Raw genomic sequence first — 16,996 nt, 5'->3', positions numbered from 1 at the left:
ATTTCTACAGGTAGGGTAGCACGGTGGTATAGTGGTTAGCACTGCTGCCTCACGGTGCCGAGGACCTGGGTTTGATCCTGGCCCCGGATCACTGTCCGTGTGGACTTTGCACATTCTCACCGTGTCTCCGTGGGTCCCAGCCCCACAACCCAAAGAGGTGCAGGCTAGGTGGATTGGCTATGCTAAATTGTTCCTTAATTGGAAAAAAAGAATTGGATACTCTAAATTTTAAAAAATATGTATTTCTGCAGGTAGGTTTTACAAGGAGCTATCTGAACCACCTGTGAAATGTTACTTTTCCTTCATAGCGAGTGGGGAATCTTTCTCTGCTTCCTTCCTTGGCCAAGATTGTCTAGAGAAAATGCTTTTGTGGGTCTCGGATTCTTGGTCTGTGTGTCGTGTGCTATCAGACTAATCACTGTTCATGGGAGCGTTGAAATAATTCTGAAAAGATGTGATCAGCTTCTACCCAAATGTAATTATGTAGTATGTAGAATGTAGCAGAAGCAATATTCTTCTTATGGCTGAGAGTAAGTACTCATAGCACAGACACCATCAGCATTGACAGTCACTCAGCAATGAAACCAGCATCGTGTTTGATCCAGTATCCTTAGTCAAGGTGGAGGCTTGAAAGAACAGTGGAGTATACCATATCAGCAGAAATTCTTAATGAACTCCGTGCTGTATCATCTACCTACGCTAGGGCAGCAAGTACGGCTGGTATTCATTTCAAATTCCGAATACATGGGGCGAAATTCTCTGACCCCCCGCCGGGTCGGAGAATCGCCGGGGGCTGGCGTGAATCCCGCCCCCGCCGGTTGCCGAAATCTCCGGCACCAGAGATTCGGCGGGGGCGGGAATCGCGCCGCGCCAGTTGGCGGGCCCCCCCACTCGATTCTCCGGCCTAAATGGGCCGAAGTCCCGCCGCTAAAATGCCTGTCCCGCCGGCGTAAATTAAACCTCACCGGCGGGACAAGGCGGCGCGGGCGGGCTCCGGGGTCCTGGGGGGCGGGTGCCGGGTTGATCTGGCCCCGGGGGGTGCCCCCACGGTGGCCTGGCCCGCGATCGGGGCCCACCGATCCGCGGGCGGGCCAGTGTCGTGGGGGCACTCTTTCCCTTCCGCCTCCGCCACGGTCTCCACCATGGCAGAGGCAGAAGAGACTCTCTCCACTGCGCATGCGTGGAAAGCTGTCAGCAGCCGCTGACGCTCCCGCACATGCGCCGCCCGGAGATGTCATTTCCGCGCCAGCTGGCGGGGCACCAAAGGCCCCTCAAGGTTGGGGCTCGGCCCCCCAAGATGCAGAGGAGTCCGCACCTTTGGGGTGGCGTGATGCCCGTCTGATTTGCACCGTTTTGGGCGCCAGTCGGCGGACATTGCGCCGTTTCCGGATAATTTCACCCCTGTTTTTGGTTGTAATGATCTGGGAGCTGACTGGTTCACTTCTTCACAGAGTAGGCCATTCTGGAGCTGGGGAAGTTTGATTGAGGCACAAAGGTTTCTTCCAGAAAAAGGAGGTTTCTAATGAAATGGGGGACTGCTGCAGAATTTAGCTGATCAGGAAGGTGAGTTGTCGGGACCAGGGTTACGGGTTCGAGCTCAGAGAATGGAGCAAAATTGTACCTGGATTTAGTGCTAAACTAAATCTGGACTTGGGCTCAGAGATGAATATAAGTGCCCCAGGGCCGGATAGTGCACGTAGTTGTTTCATTCTTCACAAGTGATGTGCACTCTACAGCTGAAGTAACAAGGGGCGGAATTCTCCCCCCCGACGCCGGGTGGGAAAATCGCTGGGGTGCCGTACGTGTCCCGCCACATCATCCCGACGCCCGCATGCGATTCTCCCACCATCCCCAAACTGGCGCGGTGAGAATCACGGCTGGCCGCTGGGAGAATCGCCGCTCACTGTTTGCAACGGGCGAGCTGCGATTCTCCGGCCCGGATGGGCCGAGCGGCCTGCCCAATACGACGGGTTCCCACCGCTGCCGTCCACACCTGTTGGTCACTGCCGGCGGGAACAGCGCGGGAATGCTGGGGGGTGGCCTGAGGGGTGGGGGGGGGGGGGAGGGAGGGGGGTTCCTGCACCGGGGGGGGCCTCAAATGGGGTCTGGCCCGCAATCGGTGCCCACTGATCGGCGGGCTGGCCTCTCTGAAGGAGGACCTCCTTTCCTCCGCCGCCCCGCAAGATCCATCTGACATCATCTTGCGGGGCGGCCTCGGGGAGGACGGCAATCGCGCATGCGCGGGTGACGTCATTTACGCGGCGCCGCTTTTAGGCGGCGCCAAGGCCCGCCGCGCGTAAATGACGTGACGCCGCTCCTAGCCCCCCGGTGGCGGGAGAATAGGGGGCTGGGAGCGGGCTCCGACGCCGGAGTGAAACACTCCGGTTTTCATCCGGCGTCGGCACTTAGACTCCCGATGGGAGACTTGCGCCCGAGGTTTTCCACATGCATACCACTTAAATCAAATTTTACAATAAATTTAGAGTACCCAATTCTTTTTTTCCCAATTAAGGGACAATTTAGCGTGACCATGCATGCACATCTTTTTGGGTTGTAGGGGTGAGACCCATGCAGACGTGGGGAGAATGCCACTTGAATAATTTTAATGACTTGAGAAACACTAAAGGATTATTCATGATCTATTGATATTTTTGGATTAAATTACAGTCCCCATAGTCAAATGATTCAAAGCCAGATGTGTTCCTGTGAATTCATTACTGGGTCATAAATTATGAAGAAAAATAGACATTACCCTCCTTTTCAGGGAAAAATATAATCCATGAATATCTTAACTGATCTTTGCTTTTCCCACCTACCACCAGCAAACTGCGAATTTATTGTAAAGTTTTCTCATTTTCCCACAGGATATCAAGTGAACACTCTCCCAAACTTCAAATACGAAGCCATAGTTACCTACGGGCAGTCAGTGAAGTCTCAATTAATCGAAGTTTGGATAGCTTGGACCCTGCGGTGCTTCTTGCCTCACCTAAATTCCGCTCTCGCAACGAGAGTTATATGAGAGCCATGAGCACCATCAGTCAGGTAGGCGATCTGTTTCTAGATTCTACATTTTAAGTCACCTGACTTACTCTGGACTAAATGATACTTGGTGTAATCTCTGTCTGTAGGTGAGTGAAGTGGAAGTTAATGGACAATTCGAATCTGTTTGCCAGTCAGTCTTTAGTGAGCTGGAGTCCCAGGCGGTCGAAGCACTGGATTTGCCCATGCCAGGATGTTTCCGGATGCGAAGCCACAGCTATGTGAGGGCTATCGAACGTGGCTGTTCACAGGATGATGAAAGTTTGTCGCTCAGATCAGCATCGCCACCACGAACAACCACTACAGTGAGGACCATCCAAAGCAGCACTGGTAGGTTCCTGCTTGATCTCCCTCTGTGTCTACTTAATCGCCGACTTCCCTAAAGAGTGTGGGTGGGTGTAGCTAGGGAAGGGAAAAATAATGAAAAAAGTTGTGCTATTTTGTACTCCATTAGTACATTGCTTTACTCTATAATTTTAATAATCGCTAATAAAATTTGAATTCTCAAAAAATGGACAGTACAAACTGCTCAAAATACCACGACCAGATTGGTAATTTGGGGGAAATGCAGTTATTCTCCCATTTTCCATTCAAACAATTGGTGAGCTAGACTCTTCGCGGAATACGGTGCCCACCGATCCGCGGGCGGGCCTGTGCCGTGGGGGCACTCTTTTCCTTCCGCCTTCGCCACGGTCTCCACCATGGCGGAGGCGGAAGAGACTCCCTCCAGAGCGCATGTGCGGGATGCCGTGAGCCGCCGCTAACGCTCCCGCGCATGTGCCGCCCGGAGATGTCATTTCTGTGCCAGCTGGCGGGGCACCAAAGGCCTTTTCCGCCAGCTGGCGGGGCGGAAATCAGTCTGGCGCGGGCCTAGCCCCTCAAGGTTGGGGCTCGGCCCCCCAAGATGCAGAGGATTCCGCACCTTTGGGGCGGCGCGATGCCCGGCTGATTTGCGCCGTTTTTGGGGCCAGTCGGCGGACATCGCGACGATACTGGAGAATTTCGCCCATGAACACCAATCTATCAATCCTGAGTGATGACAGACACTTTCAAGAAGGTTCAAATGTTTGTGCTTGTCATAAAGTTGGTTATAACCATTTATCCATTAATCACTGATAATAATTTTGATGTTCACTTGTAATTCCAAAGCATAGAATGCCAAGTGCTGGGAAATAGGATTAGAATAGTTAGGTGGTTGTTTTTGACCGGCACAGACACGAAGGGCCGAACAACCCTTTCAGTGCTGTATGACTCTATGACTCTAAGTACAGTTTTCTTAGTTCACAATTACACATGTCACAATATATAATTACAATGATTTAACCAAAACAAAGACAGTGGGCGGGATTCTCCGTCCAGCGACACCGGCATTGGGAAATGCGATTTGGTGGAGGATCGCGTGTGAGTCAGAAATTGAGGTCGGTGCCAAGCGCCCAACGGAATGTCATGCTCTGGTCCCTCAACAACACCATCAAGTACAGTAAACGCCGTTGGCATATCATTAACGTGCCTGACCCGGCATTCTCCGGGGCATCCACGATGCTCCGCCTCTTCCTGGAGGAGTTACCGACGCCGAGTTTCACTTGTGGTTTTCAATATCAGGAAAAAGGCGCTGTGACTGCTGAGGGAGAGAGGGATAAGATATCAGAGCTGTGACCATGGGCTGCCAGTCATGCCGCTGGTAAGGCTAGCTGGGCGGAGGGGTGTCTGCCAGGGTAGAGGGAGGGAAACTAGCGGGGAGTGACCGGCGGTGACCAGGGGATAGCCCATGGAGTCGAGGTGACCCGGGATCGGAGTCTCCAGACATGGACCACTATTGCCGCGGCCTCCAAGGCAGCCACCTTGCTGTGCAACCCAGTCACCGCCCACCGTGGCCTGTGGTTGTGCAGAGTGACACCGGGCGTATGGGTTCCTCCACCCCATCACCACCGCACTCTAGTCTAACCCACCAGCCCTACTTGCCAGCGAGGCATCACGCAGCCCACCCAAGGGCAATGCCCACTGTAGCCCCTATAGGGGGGGCACCGGATGGGGGCTGTAGAGCGTAACCCTGGCATCAGCAGGGCCAGCCACCACTATCCCTGCCGGCAGGATGGGTGATGGGGCCAGAGGTCCCTTTGGTGCCGGGCACCGCCGGAGCCAGGGGTGCGGTGCGGAGGGGAGAATATTCCTGACACCTTCCAGGCGCACCCCTAGGTGAGAGGGGTTGGATCTTGGGCAACAGGGATTATCCGCTGCAGTTGTGGCTGAAGACGCCTACCCGGAAGCCATAGACCAACGTGGAGACCCATTACATCCCCGGTGGGGCATCATGCTACATCAACATCCATGCAACGACCATGGGCGTGATCGAGCGGTGCATCGACATCCTGAAGATGCGGTTCAGGTGCCTGGACCGCTCTGGAGGGGCCCTCCAGTATAGCGCTAAGACGGTCTTCCACATCGTGGTGGCCTGCTGCATCCTCCACAACATTGCGCAGCAGAGGGGCAATGTGCTGGAAGAGGGGGATGAACGCTAGTCCTCGTCCGACAAGGAGGATGCGGCGGAGGGCGAGGATGGGCAGGGCATGGGGCCCGGGCAGGCACAGGAGGCCGCACCACATGTGCGCCAGGACAGCCACACACAGGACACTGGCCAATGCCATCCCACCCCTTTCTTGCCCCAGCCGACCACACCCTCCGATGATCACCCATGCTCATCCTACCCTCCCCCCCTGCAACTCCCTCTGTGATTCCTACCTATCTTACTATGGGGTGCAGGCCTTGGGTTGGCAGTAACAGCGGGTTTGGTCCATGGCATGGAGGATGCTGATGACCCGCACTGCAATGAGCTCTGGTGCTCCGCATAGTTTGACCTCTGACCCTTGCCCACAGTACCACTTTCCACCATCCACCTGGGTGATCTCTCTTGCGAGCTGGCCATTCCATCACATCGTCCCACCGAACCCTTGGGGTGACGGAGTATGGACTGTGTGGGGGGGGGGAGTGCATTGTGGCTGAGAGGAAGAGGAGAGGCGGGGTACAGGGCGATGCGCCAACCCACCACCATCCCTACCGTCCGCCCATCCTTCACCCCCCCCCTCCCCAGCGCTCCCTCTGCAGACAGCCCAGCCCAGCCCATCCCTCACACCCTTCTGACAGTACACTGAGGCAGGTTAGAACTTCTGTGCACAGGTGTTTATTTTGAAAATAACACAAAGGTTTGTGCCCGAGCCCATAACGCTATCCTATGTACTGCACCTCTGCCAACTTAACTGGTGTCTACCTTTCTGACCTTACGGGACCTAACGCCATGTCCAGGTGGATTCCCAGGCGGTACATCAGGGGTGTAGGCGCCCTACTTTGAATCCCACCCTGTGACATGGGTCCCTTTTGGGCGGCCATCCTCTGGAGTAACCGGGCCTGGATAGGCCCGGCAATTGCTTGGTGTCCCAAAAGGTGTGGTGCCACCCTGTTCTGCCGCTGCCCATCGGATGTGCTAGGGACAGGAAGGGATAGCCTGAGAGGCTGCGGTGTTCCGGCACCTCTCCTGTGGGAGTCACCAGCACGGACCCCATCACCTCCTCTTACCTCGGGGTGCCCGATGGCCCTCAAGCTACTCTGTGAAACGGGGGTGTGACCAGAGCAAATGCCTGGTGCTCCCCTGCCACCTGGCAGCACCAGACCGGGAGGCCCGCTCTCGCTTTGACATGGGTCTCGATGCTCGTGGCCATGGAGCACAGGGACTGTGCCACCTCCCTCTGGGACTGTGCTACATCACTCAGTGACTGTTTCACCTCCCTCTGAGGCTGGCTCTGGTCAACCAGTGCCCGTTGGTCCTGATGGTGGGACCCACGGTGCTCATGGTCTCTGTCACCTGTGCCGAGGCCCGGTGTACAGCAATGGGTAGCTGCCTCCTTCCCACCCCGGGGAACAGGGTGTTCCAGCTCTCCTCTACGACATCCAATAGGGTCTCCAGCTCAGAATGTGCAAATCGGGGTGCTGTTCTCCGTGCTGCCATCTTGTTGGCTGTGATCAGTGTGTATGTGGGGAGTGGAGTGCTAATATGTGGCTGCAGCTTGTCAGCCTCTCATGTGGCAATCCCGACCATTTATCATTGGAATCGATCGTGTTCTACATGGCGCCATTAATGGTTCCTAAATTGCTCCAGGACAGGTGCCGATTTAGTTGTCGTAGAAGTCCACTGATTCAGTCCCGATATCAAAACTTAGTTTTTCATATGGAGAATCCCACCCAGTAATATTATATAATATGATTCTGGACCAGACCCCGACAGTGGCCAGGAAAGGGACAGAAACCCCAATATCTTATTTTAATTTTGTGAAACTCTGAAGAAAGGATACGTCGGTCCAGGAGTGATTTCATGCAAAATAATGACATGGTATATTAAAATAAACGTCATTACCAACACAGTATTGACATATCTTTAACTTCATTCAAGAAAATAGCTTATAATTACCTCTTAAACAATGCCAATCAATACAGTGACACAATAACCCTTAACTGCTTCCTTTATTTTCACTCAAACAACAAAACTATCTTGGGTCCAAATGCACTTTTAAATACAGTTAGCACTCAGGAATACTTGCTGGATAGAGATGTCTTGGACACTCCACTTTGAGAAAGAGAGATATTTTGGGACTGCTTGAAAGAAAGAGACTGGAACCCCTGTCAGAGTAAAATATATGGCTGTATTTCTTCAGAACTCTTCTCAGCTCACCTTCCAGCTACAAACTAACCTTGAAAATCTCAACATTGGCTGCTTCAACCCTTGGTTCAGCCCATTAACTATATTATCTTACCAAACTGAATACCATGGGCGTAATTCTCCAGAAACGGCGCGATGTCCACCGACTGGCGCCCAAAACGGCGCAAATCAGTCGGGCATCGCGCCGCCCCAAAGGTGCGGAATGCTCCGCATCTTTGGGAGCCGAGCCCCAACCTTAAGGGGCTAGGCCCGCGCCGGACAAATTTCCGCCCCGCCAGCTGGCGGAAAAGGCCTTTGGTGCCCTGGCAGCTGGCGCGGAAATGACATCTCCGGGCGGCGCATACGCGGGAGCGTCAGCGGCCGCTGACGGCATTCCCGCGCATGCGCAGTGGAGGGAGTCTCTTCCGCCTCTGCCATGGTGGAGACCGTGGCGAAGGTGGAAGGGAAAGAGTGCCCCCACGGCACAGGCCCGTCCGCGGATCGGTGGGCCCCGATCGCGGGCCAGGCCACCATGGGCGCACCCCCAGGGCCAGATCGCCCCCCCAGGACCCCGGAGCCCGCCCGCACCGCCTTGTCCCGGCGGTAAGGTAGGTGGTTTAGTCTACGCCGGCGGGACAGGCATTTTAGCGGCGGGACTACGGCCCATCCAGCCCGGAGAATCGCGGGGGGGGGGGGGGGGGGGGGGGCCCGCCAACCGGCGCGGCACGATTCCTGGCCCCGCCGAATCTCCGGTGGTGGAGAATTCGGCAACCGGCGGGGGCGGGATTCACGCCAGCCCCCGCCGATTCTCCGACCCGGCGGGAGGTCGGAGAATCTCGCCCCATGTCTCTAATTAACTACTCCCCAGGGAACCATCTTAATCTAAATAAAAGTCCATTACCCAAACTTTTAATGATGCTTTAATTGCACCTCTGGCTCCAAACGTCCTAACTGTCTTGCAAACAAAGATTTTTTTAAACTGCAGCAGTCATACACATACTAACCCAGACTTATAACCCTTACTGCACCAAATACATATAATACTATATATCTGAAATTCCTATCTTCATCACCAGCAGCATCACGAGAATCTATATATGGTAACATTGTAGCACAAGCCTGTGTTTCTTTTTCTTCTGATTTCCAGTTTTAAGCTCACAAAATAATGTTTAATTTAAATCTATAGTGCAACCGTCCTTTCCGTCACTGGTAGACATAGCTCTACTCTCAAGCCCACTTTCCAAATTCACAAGTGGCAAATTTGCATTTTGATTAACATAGTCAAATGTCATTTTTGTGCATTGACAACTCATTTCTTCTCTTGTCAAAATCTCTATTAGCTGTTTCAAGGATGTTGTTAAAATGCTTCATATGTTCATTCAAAGGAGTATTGTACTCTTGCTTTGTTTGTTCTTTGAACTTTGTGATCAGGGGTGACATTCTCCGACCCCCCGCCGGTTGCCGAAATCTCTGGCAACAGAGATTGGGCGCGGGCGGGAATCGGGCCGCGACGGTTGGCAGGCCCCCCCCCGCTCGATTTTCCGGCCCGGATGGGCCGAAGTCCCGCCGATAAATTGCCTGTCCCGCCGGCGTAAATTAAATCACCTACCTTACCGGCGGGACAAGGCGGCGTGGGCGGGCTCCGGGGTCCTGGGGGGGGCGCGGGGCGATCTGACCCCGGGGGGTGCCCCCACGGTGGCTTGGCCCGCGATCGGGGCCCACCGATCCGCGGACGGGCCTGTGCCGTGGGGGCACTCTTTCCCTTCCGCCTCCGCCACAGTCTCCACCATGGCGGAGGCGGAAGAGACTCCCTCCACTGCGCATGCATGCGAAACTGTCAGCGGCCGCTGACGCTCCCACGCATGCGCCGCCCCGAGATGTCATTTCCGCGCCAGCTGGCGGAGCACCAAAGGTCGTTTCCGCCAGCTGCCGGGGCGGAAATTCCTCCGGCGTCAGCCTAGCCCCTCAATGTTGGGGCTCGGCCCCCAAAGATGCGGAGCATTCCGCACCTTTGGGGCGGCGCGATGCCCGTCTGATTGGCGCCGTCTTGGGCGCCAGTTTGCGGACATCGTGCCGTTTCGGGAGAATTTCGCCCCAGGTTTTTTCTCAGTGTCCCATTTTAAATGAGTTCTTTTCAATTCTGTTTGAGCCATTCCAATTTCTTCCTCTCTCTCTGAAGTTTCATAGAACATAGAACGATACAGCGCAGTACAGGCCCTTCGGCCCACAATGTTGCACCGAAACAAAAGCCGTCTAACCTACACTATGCCATTATCATCCATATGTTCATAGTTTCATAGTTCATTCTAATCCTTCAACGTTTTTGCACAAGTTCTGAGCTATCTTAGTCCAGTTCTCAGTAAACTTCGAATGGTCTTTGGCAAACAGTTCACTTGCCTTTCTTCCATCTACCACATCTTGTGTTGTATTACGACAAGCATTTTTAAATCAATGTGTCTGGTCATTGACTAAGACAGAACATTTGCAATGTCAGCTCTTCTGGTTAACAATTTGCAATTTGCAATTTCACAAGTACTTCAGTTGTTTTCTTCTTGTCCATTACGGACTTTGATACCTCAGTAATATTATTTGGATCAGTTCTTTGCTCAACTCTATTACTACGCAACAATGAGCTTTTATTTACAGGAGCAACTTCTGAATTGCAACACTCCATACCATTCAACTTCTTTGTTTCCTCCATTTTGCTTTGAAGTTCAAAATTCTCATTGTTCTTCACACGATGAAGTTCTAGGGGTTTGTTAGTTTTGTTTTTATTTCTATATTCAACCAATTTATTCTGATTTATCAGAATCTCCTTTTCTTGTTCAATGCATTTTCCACAATACTTCATGAATACGTCTGATGCTTGAACTTCTCCAAATTTTAACTGAAGATCAACCTTTGCCAAGTTTGAATTTTCAAGTTTATCCTTTAGAATGTTCAAGTCCACAGTCAAATGTTCCACTTTCCCTGACTGATTCTCAATCATTTTCATCAGTTCTATTTTCTCATTCGCAACTCCTCTTTAATGCGTGTAAGTTGGTTTTCTGTGTTAATTAGGTTTTCCTTCAATTGCTTGTTTTTGTAAGGGCCCCGAAGGATCCAGGACGAGTTTTAAGGATACAAAATAATAAAGTTTATTTACTATAACAATATATACATAACAGTTGCAGTAACTTCCCTTGCTACCTTCTCCTTCCTCCTGGTTCCTGGACTGGCCAGCTTATTTATAGTAGGAGTTTCTCCGCCCCCCTCATTGGGGAAGTTCATACTCCCATAGGATTGTGGGATAGTCATTAGTCCCCAGCCAATCGTCAGTAGGCAGGTTATAACATCCCTCCCCCCCAAAGTCCAAGGAATCCACTGTAGGCCCTGGCGAAGGAAGGCGTCGAACTCGTTTGGCCGCAGGCCAGACGCCATTTGCACGCGGCGCTGGATCAGGCGGCGTATAACGAGACGGAGACCGGCGCTTCCGTGATGAACGGCGCGGTTGTACATCCACGGCCTGTGGACCCGAGGATTCCCCCTCTGATTCATCCTGTGTCTCCATCTCGGAGTCAGAGTCTGCTGCCTCCGTCATGTCAGCGTCTCTATCCCCATTCGGTCCCGTAATGACCTGCGCAGGCTTTGAGTGAGGCACCAGTGGAAGATTTGGCGGACTACCTTCCCTTGTTTCTGGTCTTTGCCGCTGTTGAACTGAGCTCCGGGGGCGGGGAATCTTTTGCGGGGATGATCTTCTGGACCGGACGTGGTCTACATGTTTTCGCTGGAGACGACCCTGGGCTTGCACTTGGTACGATATAGGGCCCGTTTGGCGAAAGATTACACCAGGAACCCATTGGGCACCACCAGCAAAATTCCGCACGAATACTGGGTCACCGGGCGCAAACTGCCGAATCGGACGATGCCGAGACAATCCCGGTCCCTGCCGTTCTTGTGTGCAGCGTACTTCTGCGCCAATGTCCGGGAAGACCATACTAAGGCGGGTGCGAAGTCTCCGGCCCATTAGGAGTTCTGCGGGAGCTACCCCAGTCACTGTATGGGGGGTGGTCCTGTACGTAAACAAAAAGCGAGCCAGTCTCGTGTCCATTGATCCGGAAGACTGCTTCTTTAGGCCTCTTTTGAATGTTTGCACTGCACGCTCTGCCAACCCATTTGAAGCCGGGTGGTAAGGGGCAGTGCGGATATGGCGGATGCCGTTCATCTTTGTAAACCTAGCAAACTCCTCACTCGTGAATGGAGTGCCATTATTCGTGACCAGCACCTCGGGGAGGCCATGCGTGCTAAATGATAAACGCATTTTTTCAATTGTTGCGCAGGACGTTGTCCCCTGCATCTTATGCACCTCCAGCCATTTGGACTGGGCGTTAATTAGTAGAAGGAACATGGATCCCTGAAAAGGGCCTGCGAAATCTGCATGTAAGCGTGCCCAAGGCCGCCCTGGCCATTCCCAGTGATGTAGGGGCGCGGCCGGCGGAAGCTTCTGATGCTCCTGGCAAATGAAGCAGTTTTGGGCCACCTTCTCAATGTCGGTGTCGAGGCCTGGCCACCAGACATAACTCCGGGCCAACATTTTCATCTTGGTCACGCCCGGATGCCCATTGTGCAAGTCTGATAATATCAGCTCCTGGCCTTTTTCCGGGACAATCACACGCGTCCCCCACAAGAGGATGCCGTCTTCCACGCTGAACTCTGACAGCTTGGAGGAAAATGCCCGCAACTCGCCTGGGAGCTGTCTATGCTGCCCACCATATAGGACTATGTGCCGAACCTTTGACAGGACTGGCTCCGTCTGGGTCCACTCACGGATCTGTGATGCCGTGACAGGCAAGGTGTCCATAAAATTTAGGGTTGCGACCACCTCACCGGTCGTGGGGGTCGACATGGGGCCGGTCGATAAAGGCAATCGGCTCAGTGCGTCGGCATTTGCTATCTGCGTACCTGGTTTGTGCTCCAGAGATTACTCATATGCAGCAAGCAACAAAGCCCAGCGCTGGATCCGCGCAGAAGCAATGGGCGGTATTGGCTTATCCTCTCTGAAGAGTCCCAGCAGGGGCTTATGATCAGTCACGATAGTGAAATGGCGGCCGTACACAACTGGTGGAAGCGTTTCACCGCGAAAACCACTGCCAGGCCCTCCTTCTCGATCTGCGCGCACTTTTTCTCCGCTGCAGTCAATGTGCGGGAGGCGAAAGCTATCGGTCGCTCGGCCCCGTTCTCCATCTTGTGGGACAGGACAGCCCCAATACCATACGGGGATGCATCACATGTGACGAGCAAAGGCTTTCCCGGATCATAGTGGGTTAGTAACCCAGACAACGACAATTGTTGCTTTACCCGCCGGAAAGCGGTTTCTTGCGGCTGACCCCAAACCCAGGTGTGATTTTTCTTTAGCAGCAGGTGTAAGGGGGCCAGCGTAGTTGCCAGATTGGGGAGGAACTTCCCGTAATAGTTTACGAGACCGAGAAAAGAACGAAGATGTGAAGTGTCAGTCGGGGTGGGGGCATGTTGAATTGCACGCACCTTCTCTGCGACGGGGTGCAGACCCTCGCGGTCCACCCGATAACCTAGGTAGACTACTTCTTTTGCCTGAAATACGCACTTTGTGTGACGTAAACGGACTCCAGCCTCCGAAAGGCGTTTAAGGACAGCCTCCAGATTTTCCAAATGCTCTTGCTCCGACGTCCCTGTAATCAACACGTCATCTAGGTAGACAGCCACACGTGGTAAACCTCTCAAAATGCCCTCCATAACACGTTGAAAAATTGCGCAGGCAGAGGATACTCCAAAGGGCAACCGTGTATATTCATACAGTGTGTGTCAATTGTTACATATGGTCGGGAGGCAGGGTCCAGCTCCAACTGCAGGTAGGCGTGACTCATATCTAATTTTGTGAATGAGAGTCCGCCTGCAAGTTTCGCGTAGAGATCCTCTATGCGAGGCATTGGGTATCGGTCGAGTCGGGAAACTGTATTCACTGTAAGTTTATAGTCGCCACACAAGCGAACTGTGGCATCTGGCTTCAATACTGGTACAATTGGTGCTGCCCAGTCAGCAAAACGGACGGGCCTGATAATACCCAAACTCTCCAAACGAGTGAGCTCCCCTTCTACCTTCTCGAGCAAAGCGTAAGGCACTGGGCGCGCCCGGAAATAGCGCGGCGTGGCTCCTGGTTCAACTTGGATACGGGCTACGGCCCCTTTTATTTTCCCCAAACCAGGCTGGAATACCTCTGGGTATCGTCCTAGCACCTCAGTCAACCCTCCAGAAACTGTTTGGAGGATGTGCTGCCATTGCAACCGCAAATGGCGCAACCAGTCCCGACCCAACAGGCTGGGCCCATGGCCACGCACTACGATAAGTGGGAAACGCCCCTCCTGGCGTCCATAGACAACAGGGGTCATTGTAGTTCCTGCAATGTCCAGTGGTTCCCCCGTGTAGGTGGCCAACCTGGCCTGTGAGTCAGTTAGTGTAAGGGTCTGTATACCCTGCTTGATGCGGTCGAATGTCCTCTGGGCGATCACGGAGACCGCTGCCCCAGTATCCAACTCCATCTCCAGTGGGTGGCCATTGACCCGTACTGTCACCTTAATGGGGGCCACACGGGGAGCTGCCACACAATGCAGCTGCAGGCAGTCGTCCTCCGTCTCCACGTCCTCAGGAGTGGTCGCCGCAGGTTCATCCACATGGAAGGTACGGCCTCTGGGCTGGTCCCAGTTACAGCCCCTGGGCTGGTCCCAGTTTCGGTCAGAACGACGGCGCCTCTGGCATCCCCAGGACCGCCGTCCGCGACGGGGTCAGCGCCTACAAGACTGACACGGACATGGCTCCTCATCCATTGGCTCTGGAGAAGGCTCCCTTCGGGGAGGAATGTCCGATGGCCACTGGCGTCGGTCTGGTCGTTGCCTCGCCCAAGGTACCGCAGGAGTGCGGGGGGACGTTTTTGGGCGGAAAGGGTTGCGCCCCAAGGCATGCACTTCCATTCCCTGTAGCTCCTGTACTCCTCGCTCTGCGCTCTCTCGGGACAAGACTATTTGTATTGCCTGTTGAAAAGTCAATGTTGGCTCCGCTAACAACTTTCTCTGGGTGGCCGCATTGTTAATACCGCAAACCAAACGGTCACGTAACATTTCTGACAAGGTCTCACCATAGTCACAGTATTCCGCAATCCTGCGTAGCCTGGATAAAAAAAATCGGCAAGGGATTCTCCAGGGGTCCTCTCAGCGGTATTAAACCGGTAACGCTGGACTATCGTGGACGGGGTTGGGTTAAAATGTTGCCCCACTATATTCACAAGTTCGTCAAACGTTTTGGTGTCCGGCGCAGCTGGGTACGTAAGGCTCCTAATCACCCCAAACGTATGCGGGCCGCAGGCGGTGAGCAATATGACCACCTGGCGCTCGTTTTCGGTGATATTGTTTGCCCGGAAATAGTAACACATCCGTTGTGTGTACTGGTTCCAGCTTTCCAGGGCAGCATCAAAAACATCCAAACGTCCGTACAGAGGCATGGTATAATAGAAAACAACTTCCAACCTGTATCCAACAAAAATCCAGGGAGGTGGCTTCAGCAGTGTAGACAGCTATTCACTTTTACCTTCGTCGCCAGTTTTGTAAGGGCCCCAGAGAATCCAACACGAGTTTTAAGGATACAAAATAATAATGTTTATTTACTATAACAATATATACATAACAGTTGCAGTAACTTCCCTTGCTACCTTCTCCTTCCTCCTGGTTCCTGGACTGGCCAGCTTATTTATAGTAGGAGTTTCTCCGCCCCCCTCATTGGGGAAGTTCATACTCCCATAGGATTGTGGGATAGTCATTAGTCCCCAGACAATCGTCAGTAGGCAGGTTATAACACTTGTTATCTGCAATAAGTGTCTCATTTTTCTCCATGGTAGTTTTCAAAAGTTCGTTAAGATCACCATGATCAACTACCTGTTGCACTAAGTTGCCATCACATTGCTGTCTCCACAAGCCAAATCATTAACTAGGATGAAGTCTATTCCTCCAATAGGTAATTTAGGAATAATTCCCACCAAAACAAATCCATTTCCGAAATTATTTCATAAATTTACTTTACACGAAGAAACAGATTTATCCCTTCCATTAATACCTCTTACTAATAACATTTCCCAGAAATCAAATTGTATCATCGGCCACCATCAATGACTGATCTGCTCCTGCATCTCTCAAAATTTTGATTTGTTTTCTTATTTTGTAAGACTAGTAAGGGAATACTTCTCCCTTTGAAATAAAACATCCAGGACCTCCAATAGCTTCACTTCCTTCACCAGTACTCAAATAAGTCTCTGAACGACCTTGAGATTTACCCCCTTTTCTCATTTATTCTGAAGGAGTAGGTTTCACTGTGCCATGCTCCAGTTTTAACAGCCATTTCTTTTTAAGATGCTTCCTTTCTTACTACCGCAACTGGCCTTCCATTTCATTTCCAACAATCTACCCTAATGTGTCCTACTTTGTTACAATGAAAACATTTAAGCCTCCAAGTGCTCAACACATTCCTTTATGATCTGAGGTGAAATTTCCTGACCATTCCCAACTGTTCCATCACTTTCTTGGCTATTTGGTTTCTTTTCCCCTTCCCTTGTTTAAAAGGATGACAGAAAAAAGATTTTACAAATCAGCATCCAGTAACTTGTTTTCCATGTTTCAAGATATCCCAACAAATTATTACTAATCAGCATCTAATAACCCTTTCTCCATGTTTTGAAATCCCGCAAGAGCCCCCACTTTTGTTACGATCCCAGTTGATGTTATAACTGGACAGTGAGATTCCAGAATAGAACCCTGGCTCAAAAGACTGTAACTTGTACTCTTTTTTTTTATAAGATGAGGAGGAACAGAGTCACAGGACCGCTAATTAGTTTCAACAAAAAGGAAAAATCATTTATGAAACATTTTTAAAATTGGATTATGATGCAATAATACTTTACTCCTCCCTCAGCATAACAATTACACAAGTTTTAAGGTTAACATTAGAATTTTCCGAGCAGAAGGAGGCTATTCAGCCCATCAAATCGGCACCTTCCCTTGTAAAGAGCAGCCTACTTAAGCCCACCTCTCCACCCTATCCCTGTAACCCAGTAACCCCACCTAACATTTTGGACACTAAGTGGCAATTTAGCATGGCCAATCCGCCTAACCTGCACATCTTTGTACTGTGGTAGGAAACCGGAGCATCCGGAGGAAACCCACGAGGTCACGGGGAGGAAGTGCAAACTCCACACAGACAGTGACTAGAGGC

At 52.1% G+C, this 16,996-nt stretch overlaps 1 protein-coding gene across 2 annotated transcripts in view; it reads left to right on the top strand.

Annotated features, from left to right (window-relative positions):
• dlgap1a (discs, large (Drosophila) homolog-associated protein 1a) overlaps positions 1 to 16,996 on the top strand; it is a 1,321,170-nt gene that overhangs the window by 994,728 nt on the left and 309,446 nt on the right. For both annotated transcript variants that reach the window (XM_072467915.1, XM_072467917.1), the window contains exons 7-8: positions 2,865 to 3,042; positions 3,129 to 3,369. In XM_072467915.1, the coding sequence (XP_072324016.1) occupies positions 2,865 to 3,042; positions 3,129 to 3,369 (419 nt within the window). The remainder of the gene's footprint in view (positions 1 to 2,864; positions 3,043 to 3,128; positions 3,370 to 16,996) is intronic.

This window comes from Scyliorhinus torazame, chromosome 11, assembly GCF_047496885.1.
Source record: "Scyliorhinus torazame isolate Kashiwa2021f chromosome 11, sScyTor2.1, whole genome shotgun sequence".
NCBI lineage: Eukaryota > Metazoa > Chordata > Chondrichthyes > Carcharhiniformes > Scyliorhinidae > Scyliorhinus > Scyliorhinus torazame.
The sequence above is the reverse complement of the archived record's forward strand: the minus strand, read 5'-3'. Positions and strand labels throughout refer to the sequence as shown.